The sequence below is a fragment of the Streptopelia decaocto genome (genome assembly GCF_964273445.1).
Source record: "Streptopelia decaocto genome assembly, chromosome: 6".
NCBI lineage: Eukaryota > Metazoa > Chordata > Aves > Columbiformes > Columbidae > Streptopelia > Streptopelia decaocto.
The window spans coordinates 40801931-40818609 of NC_138660.1; the positions used below are offsets into that span (position 1 = coordinate 40801931).

At 40.8% G+C, this 16679-nt stretch overlaps 1 protein-coding gene across 2 annotated transcripts in view; it reads left to right on the forward strand.

Annotated features, from left to right (window-relative positions):
- The first annotated feature begins 6249 nt into the window (after positions 1-6249).
- Positions 6250-16679, forward strand: part of STAT4 (signal transducer and activator of transcription 4) — a 37849-nt gene continuing 27419 nt past the window's right edge. For both annotated transcript variants that reach the window (XM_082054890.1, XM_082054891.1), the window contains exons 1-3: positions 6250-6280; positions 8687-8815; positions 10506-10650. In XM_082054890.1, coding sequence (XP_081911016.1) covers positions 8688-8815; positions 10506-10650 — 273 coding nt within the window. In that variant the 5' untranslated portion in view covers positions 6250-6280; position 8687. The remainder of the gene's footprint in view (positions 6281-8686; positions 8816-10505; positions 10651-16679) is intronic.

Below are 16679 nucleotides of genomic sequence, written 5' to 3' on the forward strand. Positions count from 1 at the left end.
GCTGAACACAAGGCAGCATATCGAAGAGATCCTTAGCCTCATTTTTAATTAAAGACGACAACCTGAATGCACTTAGAACGAAATCTGAGTGGCATAAATGCAATCCTCAGAATCGCTGCTCAGTCTTTTACACATCTAGAATTTGTGGGAGTCTGGATGATGCCATGAAAGCTGTGCCACCTGTTTCCAGATTTGTTCAACACCTTCCTGCCCCAACCTGGTTCTGATTCCAAACTCTCCAGTTTGTCAAGAGCCTCGGCACCACTCTAACCCAGAGCACAAGCTCAAATAACGCACAACATGCACGGATCTCAGCAAAACATCCCTCTCCCCTTCAAATCCATGCACTGTATTTAAGGCTTTCACTGGGACTCAAAGGCAATGAGTCCTTAATGGGCCCAAGACTGCTCTCCTCCTTGTGATATCTAACAACACAGTCACGGTCAGCTGTACAAGTGCTTCACATTTGTCGATATCTTATTGCCTAGCCGAGGAAAATGCTGACATTATTTTTGAAGATGTACGCTTTTTGTTATACAAATAATATAAAGAGATAAGAAGTTTCAGAGTGTAACATAAATCAAGAGGTTCTTTTGGTACCATCACAGTTAAAACCTGTAACGTTAATATAGAATATTTCAAGTATTATCAAGCAGAGATAATCAGACTCTGGTTTAATTGCTCCCTTTGTGAAAAGACTTTATTAAATTAATTAACCAAGTTATCTTCTCAGACCACGATCCATTACTAATTCTAAAATTATTGATCTTTTCATTTGGAACTCATTGTTCAGCATCAAACTGGTTTCTGCAATTAGCATAGCCTAGCAAGCTGAATAAAACTCAAGGACTCCTCTAAGGACCTAAGAGACTGCAAAATGAAAATATTCCTAAGTATGCTCAGAAATTACCATTATGCATAGTCATCTTGATCCCAGGTAAGGAAGGAAGGAAGAACTTGAGTAACTATTGACAGCACAAATCCCAAGTGAGCTTACTATGAAAAAATTCCCTTTTTTCTTGTCCAGCCAACACTGACTTACATACTAATCGAGTTGCATCACCAGGAGTCTCCACTTTGCCCTCCAAGCTGTTACCTCACAGGAACAGAGATACAAAACCAAGCGTTCCCCAAATCACACTGGCTTTGTATTCCTTTCTCACACTCTACTGTGCAAACAAAGAGAGATCATTACCAATTGACAGGGAAGCTGTTGTATAACGTAAAAAAAAAAGCTTCCTAAGCACCCACAGACAGCATTGAGGGGAAATGTCCATTACAATAGCACTAGTAGCATTCCTAACAATCTACATAACTACAAACAAAAAAGAAAACCTGACTCTAAAGTAATTCAGGAAAAGCAAAACTTAAATTTGCACCGTATCATTTGGGAAGTGGAAGGATTAAAGCAATCATATATACCAAGTGATGAAAAAATAGTTAGAGGATGGGTACAAGGCAAAACAGATTTACAATGATATTCCACATATGCAATTTTTCATTATCAATAGGAAGTTTCATTTACACTACAAGGTAACTAATACAAGGCCCTCAGAGTTCCTCTCCTTGCTCTTCTAAACTACTTTCTTTGCCCTCACTTCTTTCTATGCTTCCTCCATTTCTCCACACATGTCCTTTCCGTTGATGTTTAGGTTGAATTGAGGCCTTGCAGATAATTTCTGCAAGTGTATGAGTTTGCAGGGTGACTGTAGGACCCCAAGTGGCATTGGCCTTAACTTCTATGAGACAGATGCACAGGTCTCTTTCTCAAGAGGAGTACCTCCTTCCCAGGGAAAAAAACAACTCACCAGAGTCTCCAATTCTTTCCTCTTTAGAGCAAATACCTCTGAGTTTTCTCAGGATACGCATTAAATAATGCAGTGCAAACCTGCAAATATGACATCAAGAGGTAAAATGATTAAAAAGGCTTGCATTGAAGTAACATACCTGTTATTCAAAGATAACAATAAAAGAACTCCTGGTGTCCCAGCGTGACAGAAGAACTTCTCACTCTGATCTTGCTATGAAGTGGCGCAGAAGATCCTCGCCCTGCGGCAGGAATGACACTCGTCCTGACCTGGTCCTGCATTACTGCGTGGTCGCTCTACTTGCACCTCTGCCAAAAAAAAACCAAAGCTAGAGACTGCAGAAAGGCCACACTGCCATGAAAGCAGAGACCCAAACTCAACTCAGTGGGAGACTTCATCTTCTATAATTCCTGATTTCTCATTATTCTCTACATGGCAAGTTAGTTACTTTTTTTCTAGCCGATATAATCTTGAATTTGGGTGAGATACTTATCTTTATTTCATATAGATTTATACATCAGAACATATGGTTCATTCATTACTGGAAGGGGGGAAACAGGAAGTTTTTCAGCAATTGAGAGCAACCAAATAGCCAAAACCCCCCATATTTTCTAAGCATAACAATCATTCTTTTAGCTACACATAAACAGAGAGCTAAGAGTTCTTTCCAGTTTTCATAAACAGCTTGTTACAACATGTAACTTCAAGACAAAATTGCTGTTCCTGTCTTTTTCTCCAAACAGAAGACAGTAAGGGATGTGACCTGCACGCACAACTGCTGATTTATACTGTGCTGACTAGGAGGAACTATCCTGCCAGCAAGACAATTTCTCATGATTACAGTGTTTACTGGTCTCGCTGAGACCAGAAGTCCATGTTCTGAATGCAAGAATGAACAGTTCAGACACAAGACATAACGCATGTATAGCATGTACAAGCTAAATGTCTCCTTTATGTAAAAGACAGATGATACATTCTCTAATTAAAGGTTAGTCAAGGAGTATAATGACTAGAGGCTAAACATAAGAGAAGATAATCGTGATTAGAGGTTGGTCAGACAGATCAAAGTAATAAATTGGCTCCTTGTTCCTAGAAACAACTTTGTGAACCTTTGATGAGAAGATTACCATGTCCTGAATCCCTTCTCCATCACTTGAGACATTTTCTTCCCTTTAAATAGCCCACCTAATTTAGACACTTGCTTCTATTTCTTGCTTTGACTGCTGCTGAAATGCTAGTGAAGTGGGATGAGATGTTCCACAGCGAAGATTAACTGTGACCTGGGACCACGAGTCTCTTTATTCCCCTCCTCCAAAAAAAAGTGCATGTCCCTTCCACCATCTCCAACGAGGTTCTGTAAAGCCCCAGGGGTCCCCCTGCCTCACTGTGATGCCACAGGTGACTCCACTCATTTTCCTGCACCCCTCGCTGTGAGGATCATCCTGTTCTCCTGCCATCTTCCCAGAAATTAATCTCTCAAGCTCAGATGAAGAATGACCTCTAGGTTTTGGGAATGACATCTAACTGAACTTTTTTCTCCTGGACCCTTGAAGCAAGCCTAAATAGGTATTTGCATCAGATAGTATCATCTCAATAGCAACCACTCTACCATGTAGCTTCTTTTCTAAGTTAAGCAGAGAAACAGCAAGCAAAAAAAGGGGATTGGAAACCTGTTACTGTCTTATTTTATTGGAATGGTATGAACCACCTTGTCTTCTTAGCGTTACAGATAGCAGTTACGTAAGGATGCCCAGAGAATGAGTACTTAACCTGAAAAGAAAAATAAATAGTTACCAATATTTTTTTAAAGGCTAAAGAAAAAAGTACAGTGCAATAGTTCCCCCTACTGACAGCACAAAATCAAATTAGTAATCTCTGTTATTTCTTGGGTGGTCCTCAAATTACTAATTCAATGTCCTGATGCAGTACCTACACAAGCTTACCTCTAACACAGTAAAACATGTCAAAATCAGTCAGAACTATGAAGATTCATCAAATGGTAGGGAACAAAATTTGACAAAACTCCGGTTGATCCCTAAGATTATTTTTCAGGTATGCAAAATATCAGTATGCAGCCTTACAGAAAGATGATAAAGTGTGAGGGTATGCATTCTGATTGAAATGCTGGGCTATCCATCAACAAAAGCAGAAATGTAGGTAAAGTGCAGCTAAAATATAGCTGAAATCTAAAGGACAGATGGCAGGTCTGAGCAGAGACTTGCCAAACCCGGGCTGCATTTGGGGACTGACCTCTTCAACGAGCAAGTCTGACATTCACTCTGGTCCCCAGTTCCCAGCAGAAGGCAGGGAAAATATCATCATTCTGCTGTAGTGTCAGCTCTTTTGAGCCAGTGGCAGCTGAGACAAATCAGAATCAAGAACACTCTCTTACAGAAGTCAAAATGCAGTTTGGGACTAGATGTGCATCTGGTCAGCAACAGAAGCATTCCTTGGGCCTTACACACCTAGCTTTTGTTTCTGGGTTGTAAATCTAATGTGATTTTGCACTGTAGTCATTTAAAAGAAAAAAAAAAGCTGAAGAAAATCCTCTCGTACTTTACATCCTTATCTCACTTGAAAAAAGTAATGAACAATTAAGCAATGCTACAACATAAAAGAGTAACAGAAATCAATCTACTGATATATGCACTGGACTTCACAATTCTATAAATTAGGATTTTGCAGAATTCTGTTATGACCCCGGCTCTCTGTACATAGATGCACCTGAAAAATTCCTAAATGCTATTAAACATAACGCCAAATCTCATTTCAAGGATGCATACAGTGAATAAGATGTTTACCCAGCCGACATTCAGCCCTGGGTCAGCTGCTGACACCTGTGTACAATCTTCTAGAAGCTGCCTGGCTAGCAAAGCTTCTCACCTCACTTTCAATTCTCCGTCTGCTCTATCCGGAAAATGCAATAACGCATCAGTAGGGACATGCACCTCCCTCTTACCTGAGTTTCCATCATGTGTTTTTTTCTCTTGACCAAGGATTCATGTTCCTCCCAGCGCAGTGTGTCCCACCACTCAGTCAGCTCCCAGGCAGGTTCTATGAGCACGCCTCTTACTTCAGGTTTGCACAGCCTGGCACAGAAAAGTTTGCTCACGACTGAGGTTTCTGGTCAGACAAAATATGACAAATAAAGCAATTGTCACTCAAAAGGATGTTCTTTACGGCAGATTGTAGCTGCTTCGCATCGCACCAGAGCCACAGTCCTACCACTCAAGCTCTGTAATGAGTTAAGATGGATTCCAAATAGTAATAATTTAGCATTTTCCACTCACTTTGGTTTTAGCATTATTGTACTTACTATTCCAGAAATCCTCTTTCCAATAACGTACTACATTAGGGAAAAAATACTTGGAGCATGTCTCTGTTGCCATAACCCTTGCTGTAATATCATTTACAGGTACAATGTTGGATCCTGAACTCCCGAGGGCAGGGACCAAGTCTGTTATCCTGGAAAGAAGCTCCTGCATCCCAGGTACTGCCTGAAATGAGGAATACCAGGAGCTGCCATAGGAAGCAACAGTGTGTGACATTTCCATGTTCTACTGCCAAGCTCCTCTCAGCATTGCTCTTTGATTATCTGATTAGTGTTCATTATAGAATCACAGAATCATTTTGGTTGGAATAGACCCTGAAGATCATTGAGTCCAACCATAACCTAGCTCTGGCACTAAACCGTGTCCCGAAGAACCTCATCTCCGCATCTGTTAAACCCCTCCAGGGATGGTGACTCCACCACTTCCCTGGGCAGCCTGTTCCAACGCCCAACAACCCTTTCCAGGAAGATTTTTTTTCCTAATATCCAATCTAAACCTTCCTTGGTGCAAGGAAGCCAGATGGTGAGTACATGTGTGGGGAGGCTGATGGGGCCCAATTCTCCTCCACGACAATGCCCAACCGCGTGTCGCACAACAAACGCTTCAAAAGTTGAACAAATTGGGCTATGAAGTTTTGCCTCATCCACCATATTCTCCTGACCTCTCGCCAACCGACTACCACTTCCTCAAGCATCTTGACAACTTTTTGCAGGGAAAATGCCTCCACAACCAGTAGGATGCAGAAAATACTTTCCAAGGGTTTGCCGAAGCATGGATTTTTATGCTACAGGAATAAACAAATTTACTTCTCATTGGCAAAAATGCGTTGATTGTAACGGTTCCTATTTTGATAAAGAAAGATGTGTTTGAACCTGGTTATAACAGTTTAAAATTCACGGTCTGAAACTGTTACTTTTGCACCAACCTAATAACTGCCCTAACTTTCTGCTTCTCCCACACCCCCCCGGGGGTCCCGCACAGCTGGAACACGCTGCCTGGACCCCGGGGTGTCAGGGCAGTGGAACGAGCGCTGACGCACAGGAAGGCGCTGCCGGGGGCGGGCGCGGTATAAAGGCGGCGGGGCGGGGGGGGGACCGGGCAGGAGCAGCCGCCGGGCTGGAGGAGCCGCCGCGGGCACAGGCGAGTGGGGCTGCGATCCCGGGGGGGCTGGAGCAGGGGCGGCCGGGCCGTCCTGTCCTGCGGCTCTGGCAGGGGAGAGGCTGGGGAAGGGCAGCGGGTCCCGGCCGGAGGGACGGGAGGAAATTCCCGCAGGGTTTGGTGTAGGTGCTGCGCTTAGACAGGGGCTTGGACAGAGCCCACAGCATCGCGGGCTGGACCAGATGAGCTTGGAAGGCTCTTTCCAACCCAGACTATTCTGTGATTGATTTAAGAAGAGACCTTACTGCTGCCTTTCAGTACATAAATGGGGCCGATAAGAAAGATGAGGACAGACTTTAGCAGGCCGTGTTACAACACGACGAGGGGTGATGGTTTTAAACTAAAGGAGGGGAGATTCAGGCTGGACATGAGCAAAAAATTTTTTACACTGAGGGTGGTGAGACCTTGGCCCAGGTTGCCCAGAGAGGTGGTGGATGCCCCATCCCTGGAGACATCCCAGGCCAGGCTGGACAGGGCTCTGAGCATCCTGGTTTGGGTGAAGATGTCCCTGTTCATGGCAGCGGTTGGGCTGCATGAGCTCGGAAGGTCCCTTCAACCCAAACTATTCCGTGATTCTATGATTCATTTAAGTGAGAACTTCACCATGTGAAAAATAGGACATCAAGCAGCTGTGCTGTCACTACTGCAATCAACTGCATCTTAATACTGTTACATGGCACCCATCTTTGCCAGCTGCCTTTGACGGGGTCCAGAATAAAATAGCCATCTGAGCTTTTTAACTTGTTGTGCGACTTCTTTTGCACAAACGAAGAATAAATGCCTGGATGTATTGTACTGAGCATGTCACAAAACCCCCCTTACAAACTGTACCCATGTGCCTTGCAAGCATGTGAGCATCCCTGCACCCTACAGAGAAGGCCTAGGGGGGTTGCAGCCTAGGCAAAATATATTTTTTTCCTGGTTTAGATAATATTTAGATAATATTATTTTTCTTACTAATCTTTTTAGAATATTGTTATAACAGAATTCACCAGAAATTGGCACTGAAGTTGCACTGAAAGTGAAGAGGCTTACAAATCTTAATATATATTTTTTTTTTCTGAGCATGAGTCATTAATGAATCATGATTTGGCTCCTTGTATGCATCTCAAGAGATAAGGTCTGTGATTCTTTGTAACTACGGGTATAGCAACAAAGACAGTGAAACAGAAAAGGTCCTATGCATTACTCCTTTTCAGCAATTTAAAGAAACAAAGTAAATGTTCAGGCAATATTTTTTCCTCTCTGAATGGAAGTTATAAAGACGAGGGAAATGTCACTGGGCACATTTCCACTGACGTTATACAGTGTCCTTGCTATCACACATAGAACCATCCTATCCAGCCTTTGTTAAGGAGAAACTAAAACCTGTCACTTTTACTTTTGCATGAGTAAGTGCTCAGGACTCCGGTACACCTTGAGACACTTCATGTTGGCTTTTTTTTTTTCCCTCTGACTTAAGAAAATGTGAAATGAAAGACCACGGCATTAAATATGTGATGAATTCTCCACTTCAAACTGTTGGCATTCTGAAACTGTGATTCAGAATTGGAAATAGAAAAGCTGTTTATAAAAAAGGTCAACTTTCTACAAAAACATCAATTTTTATGAAATCTCCTATCAAAATTAGTAATCAAAATTTATATCAAAATGTAATATGTTGACCTAATCCTGTGCAGTCTCTAGTAAAATCAGTAAACAGCCAAAACTTCCTTGGGATAGTTATTTCAGCAAGAATTGCAGAGGCTGTCATCGGGCGATGCTACTCTTGCTCATCTTGCAGTTTTCTTATGACCTTATTCTTCCCAATTTTGTGGGGTTTTTTTTCTTTCTGTAACATCAAATCTCAGAATTCTGTGGCAATTAAAAATGGAAAAGATGTGCTAGATAAACAATTAAGGTTGTAAACCAAACAGCACTCGTCAAACAGAAAACGTGGGGCTCTAAGAACAGCGCAGTAACATAAAACCTTTATGGCTTTAGGAAAAATTGTAGTGGTATGAATTCACTAAAAAGAGAGCAAATTCATCACTTTATATCACTGTTTCATAAGAATAATTTTACCTGGATTTGAAAGAGACGCTGTGTAAAGCTCCCTGCTTTATAAGCATCAGACAGTGCCCCAAAACATTTGGATTAAGGAAGGAAATTGGCAGAGGTGCCCATCCATGAGTAAGACTTAGAACCCCTTTTAATGGTCTTCCTCGCTTTTCTCCTGCTTCCCTTTACCTGACTGACTTTAGCCAAGTACCATCAATTTTGAAAGACAGAATAAAGTATTAAGTATATAATAAGAACTACAATGAAAACAACCAATTTATGCACTTTAGATTATTAATTTGTATTCACCTTTCAATGACAATCATGTTCAATCTTTTTTTTTTGCAGTATGTCCCAATGGAGTCAAGTTCAACAACTGGAAATAAAGTTTTTAGAGCAGGTAGACCAGTTCTATGATGATAACTTCCCCATGGAAATCCGGCATCTCCTCGCACAATGGATAGAAAGCCAAGATTGGTAGGATTAAGTTTATTCCTTCCCTTATTATTTCAGTCATTAATAAATTTTTACTTATCTGGCAGATTTTAGCGTGCTCATTTGTGAGCTGTGCAGGCACCTGCACTGCAAGAATAGTATTCCACTAGTTCTGAATTTAGCATGTTGAACTGTCAAACTTTAAATTTAAGGAATATCTGGAGGTGGGCTTTCATTTGAACTTATTCCTAAACAAAATCCAATAAAAATGGTCTAGAAAATTGATGGTATTACAGAATTTTCATAGAAAAAAAAATACAAGTTAGTTTTCAATTGAAATGTTGCACATCGACCTCCTGCAGCATAAAATTATTCATTTATCCAAAATGGCATTTAAAGTTGGATATATAATTTTGCAGAACAAGACAGCTGTTTGCAGGAACGGTTCTCTAGAAGATGAAATTGTGCACAAATTTGGATTGAATCCACTGGATAGTTATACTAAGAAAATTCAGAACCAAATGAGAAAAAAAAAAAGTTAATATTAGTTATACCAGATACATCTCAATTTTTCAAGCTAATTCCACAAGACTATTGCAAAAACAATCTGGTAAGGAATATAATCTTTCCTTACAGTTTATAGCCAGTGTTTACAGGGCTATGGGAACATGGGCAACATTAAAATCTCCTTTTCGTAAGATTTACCACGCGTATCTCAAACAGGCATCTGCCATTTGGAGGGCAAGGAGAATGTCCCAAGGACAAGGACGCCCTGCAGTCCAAAGTCTATCTTCCTCTGTTTTGTTTGCTGATGTTATCGCCCTTCACCTACCAAACTGTTCCATAAACAGCAGAAGCAGCAAAGCCTGTTTCTGTGTGTGTTTGCATCCCCTGTCCCCTACATACCCTTCACCAGCAGCTTCAGAGGTTTCCTGTATCCCCAAATAGTTTGGCCGAGCGAAGGCTCATCTGGTGCCTGGTGTGAAAATACGGATCCGCTGACTGGCCATCTGGCTGTTGCCTCCTGGAGCAGGTTATTATTACCGTTTTCCTCAGCGGAGGTGCTAATTTGGATCCTTCTCCTCTCCCAACCTGCCAGTTTCCAATGAAATTTGTAAGAACACTCTATCTTTTGGACTTTGAGCCCAGTGTCAACTTTGTCTGAAACTGGGAAGAAAATTCACAAATGATGTCTGTGTGACTGACAGAGAGCAACAGTATGCATATTTGGGAGCTAAAAATATTTATATATTCACTGGACCAGAGATTAGAAAACCCTGGTTGTCTCCCCTCTGGGTGACCCTATAGCCCAGGGGTGTCAAACTCATTTTCACCGGGGGCCCACGTCAGCCTCGTGGTTGCCTTCAAAGGGCTGAATGTAATTTTAGGACTGGACAACTGTAACTACTCCTACATTTATACACTCCTAAAATTAAATTTAGCCCTTTGAAGGCAACCACGAGGCTGATTGGTCTCTGGCGAAAATGAATTTGACACCCCTGCTACAGCCTGTGCTAAGAACATCCTCACACTGTCTTAATAGCTGCATATCTACATGAACATAAATAAAATCAATTAATCACAAACCTCTAACTATATGCAAGTCACTGTATATTTAAAGCTTTTTTTTTTTGCTGCCCGGATTTCTGAATGGATTATGATTTTTCTGTACAGACAGATTGACACTTCTTACCGTATTTTAAACATATGTCGTTCTCCATTGGTTCTTTAGGGAGGCTGCGTCCAACAACGAAGCGATGGCAATGATCCTTTTACAGAATTTGCTGATACAGGTGGATGAACAGCTGGACCGGGTTTCACAGGAGAAGAATCTTCTCTTGATACACAACCTGAAAAGAATCAGAAAGCTGCTGCAGGTAGGTCATTCAGATGACAAATTGCATGTTTGTTCTGGTTTCTAAAGGCAGTGCCCAACCTCTGCTGAACACCATTTGTTCTTGTGCACAGCTCAGAGCTGTCCCGATTGCTACAGACTCCAAGCAGCTATAGGAAGACCAAGCCTTTGACAAGATAATTCAAAATAATAATACCACTGTCTGTTACTTTGTGGAACAATTCACATTTTAATGCACTCTGCTCAGATACAACAATGTTATGGCTACTTAGCTCTAGGTGAATCTGTGTTTCACTCAGCTCTTAAAAATAACACTGTGTAGTGCTTATGGATGTTCATGTTTATTACAAATGTAATTATCACCTTTCAGACACATACAGATATTTCACTATGATTAGCTGCGGTTATCTCAGGAACAGACATGCATATTTTGGCCTTAAAGCAGTGCCCTGAAAAAGGAACCCCTGTAAATCATTAGCATGTTTGCCACTTTATGCTTAGCTGGGATTATTTGTCATGAATAGCTTAAAGGATTTTCCATTAGGCTTCTGCAAAATGATATTTATTTCAACTGGGTGAATGTTTCTCTAATAACGGGTTATCTAAGGCAAGGATTCTCAGACTTCCACTTCATTAGTCACCTACTTCCTGACATCTATCAGTCTTCTGCATAAAACAGATATGCATCTGAGTTTAATGAAAGTTTGGGGTTTTTTCTCTTCTTTGGTGGTGTTTTCCATAGGTACTTAAATGACAATTATATTGCTTGCAAAACATTTTCTTTCTTTTATATATATACACACACACAGAGGTCTGGAAAATCTTAGCATGACATTGCCAATTATTTTGTTCTCTTTATGGCTGTATATCTTTCTATTTTTTATCCCTAATGGTGGCCTTTTTAAAATGTGACAATATTTCCATTGCTACCACTTTTTCTTCTGGTGTTATGCAAGCAGTCTCATGTAACTTGAAACTGAAGTTGCTTTTTATTTCTTTTCTGGTTTGTAAAATATGTTCTAAAAATTACAAGTTGCAACATAAGTGATAAGTGCATTTTCAGCTAAAATATGTGCTGCATGTTCTATAGAGCTGCACAGCCCTGAGTTTCAGCTGTTCAGATTATTTCTTTATTGGTTAGTCAAGTACATCAGGAAAAAAATGCTGTAGAAGTTGTAACTAGCTGACATCCTATCCTTGTTATTAACTGTCAAGCGTCATTAATGGATTATGAACTATACACGACACACAGTATGGACAGTATCTGCTGTAATGTCCTTAAATTTGAGTAGGCAAATTATGTCATTATGGGTCTAATTTTTTTAATGCATCACGGATTGTGTTTTATTGCTGAATATATGAGAAGTCTGGAACTGGGCATTTGCCTCCCACCCAGAGCTGGATGCACTTGCAGACACCTAACTTGTGATTTGAGGTAGTTTGTGACAGCTTCATGAGACACCAAGAAAGGTGACTGAAGTAAGGTGCCACAGTCCCTTTTGTCCCAACACACCACCTAGAGAAAGGTAAACTGGGAGGGTACCCTGTAAAACTAGTGAGATTTTTCACTGGCTTCGCTGGAGGAAAGCCTGGGCTCCTGAAGAGGAGAGGAAGCTGCATTTGTAAACAACTTTTCATTGCTGGTGGCTCTGGGAACAGCATTGGTTTGGTTTTCTCTGAAGGCTGGTTACCAGGAGCCCACCTTCATCTCCGCTTTGCTCTCCAGTGCGAGCGCTTCTTTGAAATTTCACAGCTCCCTCCTCTTCCTTCCCCTCTACACCACACACAGCCGTACAGGTACAGTGAGCACATACACACAAAACTCTTCAAACTCAACACATGATGCGAGCACAAGGTTTGGGGTTTTTGAGCCAAATTGTGTTACAATTTTAAGCAGTACTTGTCAAATTAGCTAATGCTTGAAATCAGTGTTTATCACTAAATATGCAGAGTAGTCTGCTGAGCTATGGTATAGGTTCCTAAATACCATGACAATAGCAATAATAAAATAATTAAAATTAGAGAGCACACAAAAGCCATCCAAAAGCAATCTGTAGCATTCTTGAAAAGAGGCAAAATGAAGGACTGATGTAGAACAAGAAATACAACAGGTGGAGAAGTGGAAGCAATGCACACTTCACAAATGGCTTGTGCAACTGTTTGCTGAACAGCAAAGGACTCATTAGGATCAAGATCCCTGGTGCTGTTACTCAATCTAGAGACAGTTATGCCTATGAGTTACCAGCACCCCAGCCGAGCACACCCCATCTGAAAGATCTCCCTGGGATTCATTTTGTTGTCATAAAACGGAGAAAATGTTTTATTCTGAGCTTCACCTGAGACATTTTTATGTAAACATCTCAGTTGTGCCACAAAAATATCGGTGGAAGTGGTGGAAGAAGTGAGAACTTGCCTGCCTCATACTTGCAATACAAAGATTTAGGCAATTTTAGGTGTTGGGAAGGGCAAAGAGCAGAAGTCTTAGTGGGAAGACAGGTCTACCTGGTAATTTAGACCACTGGGACAATATTCTCTCACTGTTAGACAAATAGCTACAGAATGTAGCATTTCTGCTCAGACAGCTGACATTTCCAAAATTGTCTTGAGGTAAAAAACACTGACCCGAAGCAGGCAATTTGACACAATTATAAGCACTTTAAAAAGTGCTGAGAAACTGAGCTAAGCAGCTGAGGTTACTGCTAGCTCTCAGTAATTTGCTACTGTTTCTTGCTTTCATTGAAGCATCGCTTCCTGACATTAAGCTGGTACAAATGCAGATATTATATTAAAATCAGGGTCAGTAGTTTAGGTTAAAATCCTTCATATTTACTTCTTACCTTATTATTAGTTTTACTTCTCTAGTCAGTAAACTGGATTCATTTTTATAGTAGAGCAGCCTTTGTGGCTGTGAATTTTGGTGGCAGACAGCATGGCACAGGCACTTGCTAAGGTTAAATTCTCTGTCCACCTCCTGCGTCCCCCAGCAGCGGTTCTGGAAAGGGATGAGAAGGAAAAAATGTTTGGAGGCAGCGGGGCAGAGAAGAGGGAAAACTATGTCTATGGTTCTTTCTCCTGTTTAAAACCTCAATGGAGAAAAGCAGAGCAGATTAGTCATGAGGAGGTGGTTCATGCTGCTGCTGCCATGACAACAAAGTGTAAAGGGCAGATGTTCAGCTCAGAACCAAAAGCTCTAGGAACCAAATCACAGATGCAACAATCTACACCACCTCCACCTGTGAACAATTACATCTTAGTTTTCAGAAGGAATGTTTATAAATGACTCACGTGCCAAAACCTTTTGTTTGGGGAGAGCAGCCGGGCTGCAGTGTCCCCAGGGAGCCAAGACTGTGGGTCTCTGAGTAATGCAATGATGTTCCCCTCAGGGATGTTCTTCCCCCGAGTTCTAAGCTGGAAATTTGGAGCAATCGGCAGGTACCTGCTAGACGAGGTGCAGCTCCATGGGGTGTAGCCCAGCCTGTGTGTGGGCTCAGGTGAGCTCCCAGGAACCAAGCAGCACTGGGGACACCGTAGCTACATCAGGAAAGAGAGAAATCCCCAGAATTGTCCCACTCATGATTGTATGTCTCATTTATGCTCTCATCCCAAGATAACTTTTGAAAGCAATCCCTTCTCATTAATGGCAACACGCATCTGTTTACAGTACTGTTTACAGTATTCATGAGAAAATCCGATCACAATACATCTTCTTTTCTAAAAAAGTGAAGTAACAGCTTTCAGGAATAGGAGGAAGTGCTACACTGCTCATTTGGCATTGAAGCCTGAGTTAATTAATATACTGTGTGCTCAGGGGAACATTTTGCTGTAAATGATCTATGTTCATGGTGTTCATTTAATACTCATGGCAGATTCTCAGGTATCGATGAACTTTACCCACTTGGCAGCGGGGATTCGGCCTGAAGGAGCAGGTCTTTGTGCAGACCAAGAACATCTTAGGCCGTGCTTACCGAGGGTGAGGTCAGGCAGAACAACCAGATTTGCCAATTCACACCAACCAATTATAGTAAAATGAGCTTTTGGAAGCACTATGAGGTTGGGAAATAATATTTTAGTTGTATTTTTTCCTTGTACACAGCCCTACTTTTTAAACGGAAAGATCTGGAAGAGCATCTAAAAGTATCTCCTGTCAGCCTAATCAACATATATTAACATAGTGGCACTTCATTCAAAAAAATTCACTCTGCTTCTCAGTCGTGCAAACAAATAGCCTCTTAGTTTACATGATACTACTTCTGTAATGGTAAAACAGTATCACATTCCTGATTCTGTTTCAGGTTCTCGGTTATACAGCACAGCCTGTTTCCATCTGTAATGAGAACGGAACATCTTTGTGCTTCTCCAAAGAGAACTAGAGCAAACTTACAAAGTTTTGTATTTTAGTTCAGGTGACTGTTTATGCAAGTCACTGCACCAGAAAGGTACATGCATGAGGAATCCTAACATTGTTTATTTCGGTGCAACAAAGAAAATTCAGAAAATAGCATCAGATCAGAAATAGGACATCCCAGTTGGTACCTCACAAGTATTTCTAATAAACACTATGCTGAGAATCACTTGTGAAGAATGGAAACAGATAATGTTTAAGTTGCAGTTTCCTGTTAAAACTTACAAGGTGAGAATAGAACAAAATAGAGAAAGTTTCTACTGTACCACAGAAAATCCATTTTAAAGTGTTATTTACCTGTATTTTGCACTCATATAACTCGCCAGATCAAAAAAGCAACAACACATCCTGCTGTGTAATAAAATATGGCTTGGTTTTTCATATTAGCGCCTTGAACACAGTGAGTTTTCCAGTTTCAGCATTAAAGCTGCTTACAAATAGGGAATCCCGCACAGTAGTCTGTGCTAAAGCAGCTGTGTTAGTGATCACTGGCTGGTGATGGCACATCAGCTAACACAGATTTTTAGAAGTGCCTGACACAAGACTGAAAAAATGTTATTTATTAGAAGTAAAATATTTTAACTTCCTCGTTATTATTTGAAGAATGTAACTAAGAAATTATCAATGTTTCAGTTTGGTTTTGTAGAAGGAATAAAAGAGCTCACAAATAGAAGCTTAAAAAAAAAAAAAGCAAGCAACCAACCTCTTGTGGGCTTTGTTCATTCTGGAATATTAAAGGTCCAGTTGCAGTCAAACGTCTCCCTAAGAGATTAGTTAATAATTCTCAGGTCTTTGTGTCCAGAAGATGAAAACAAAACAAAACAAAACAAAAACAACAACAACAAAATCAGTCTCCTCTCCCCTCTGCTGTCTTACCTTTTTTTCAGGGGGAATACTGTACTTTTATTTATTCTGAAAACAATCTCATTCAAAGAAGAAGCCCAACAATGAGATCTGCAGCCATATATTTTCTGTAGCTGTATCTCGCACTACCTGCTTAGAAATCTGCTGTTCCTTGACTACTTTTAGTGTCCATTGGGAGGGACTCAGCAGTGGAATTTGGGGGCAAACTGGGGGATGGAAATAAAAGATCTCTGTCTTCACAGCTTATTCATGGTGCCTTTACAGCCCTGCCTGTTGCAATTTACTTACACATGCCATCCCCCGCTACCCCCCCAGTACAATCTTTTGGAAGTTATGCAAAACACAAAAAGAGAAAAGCAGAACTACAACTTAGCAGATATATGTCTTACGATGTCCCACACATCATTGTCTAAAACAATGAGGTTGCCTTAAATTTCTCTCATGTATTTTGAGAGGGGGAAGGGGAAATCTAAAAATAAAAGTCTAACAAGAGCAGTCTAAATAGATAGTGTCACAGGTACTTCCTCTAAAAGACCCAGATAAAACAGAGCCACTTCTCTATTAGAAAAAAGATGTTTTCAGTAAGAATGCCACCTGTTTAAATACAGGCTTTCAAAAAAGTCCCAACCACTTTACTTATATCAGGGTATCACAAGGACTGGCTCTTTCTCTCTATTCTAGTGCTGACTTTATTAGATTTTTCTGTCTGGATGCATAAACAAAAGTAGAAAACAAATCAAGGCAAAAACGTTGTTTGCCATATCTGAAGGTGAAAACGGGAAATG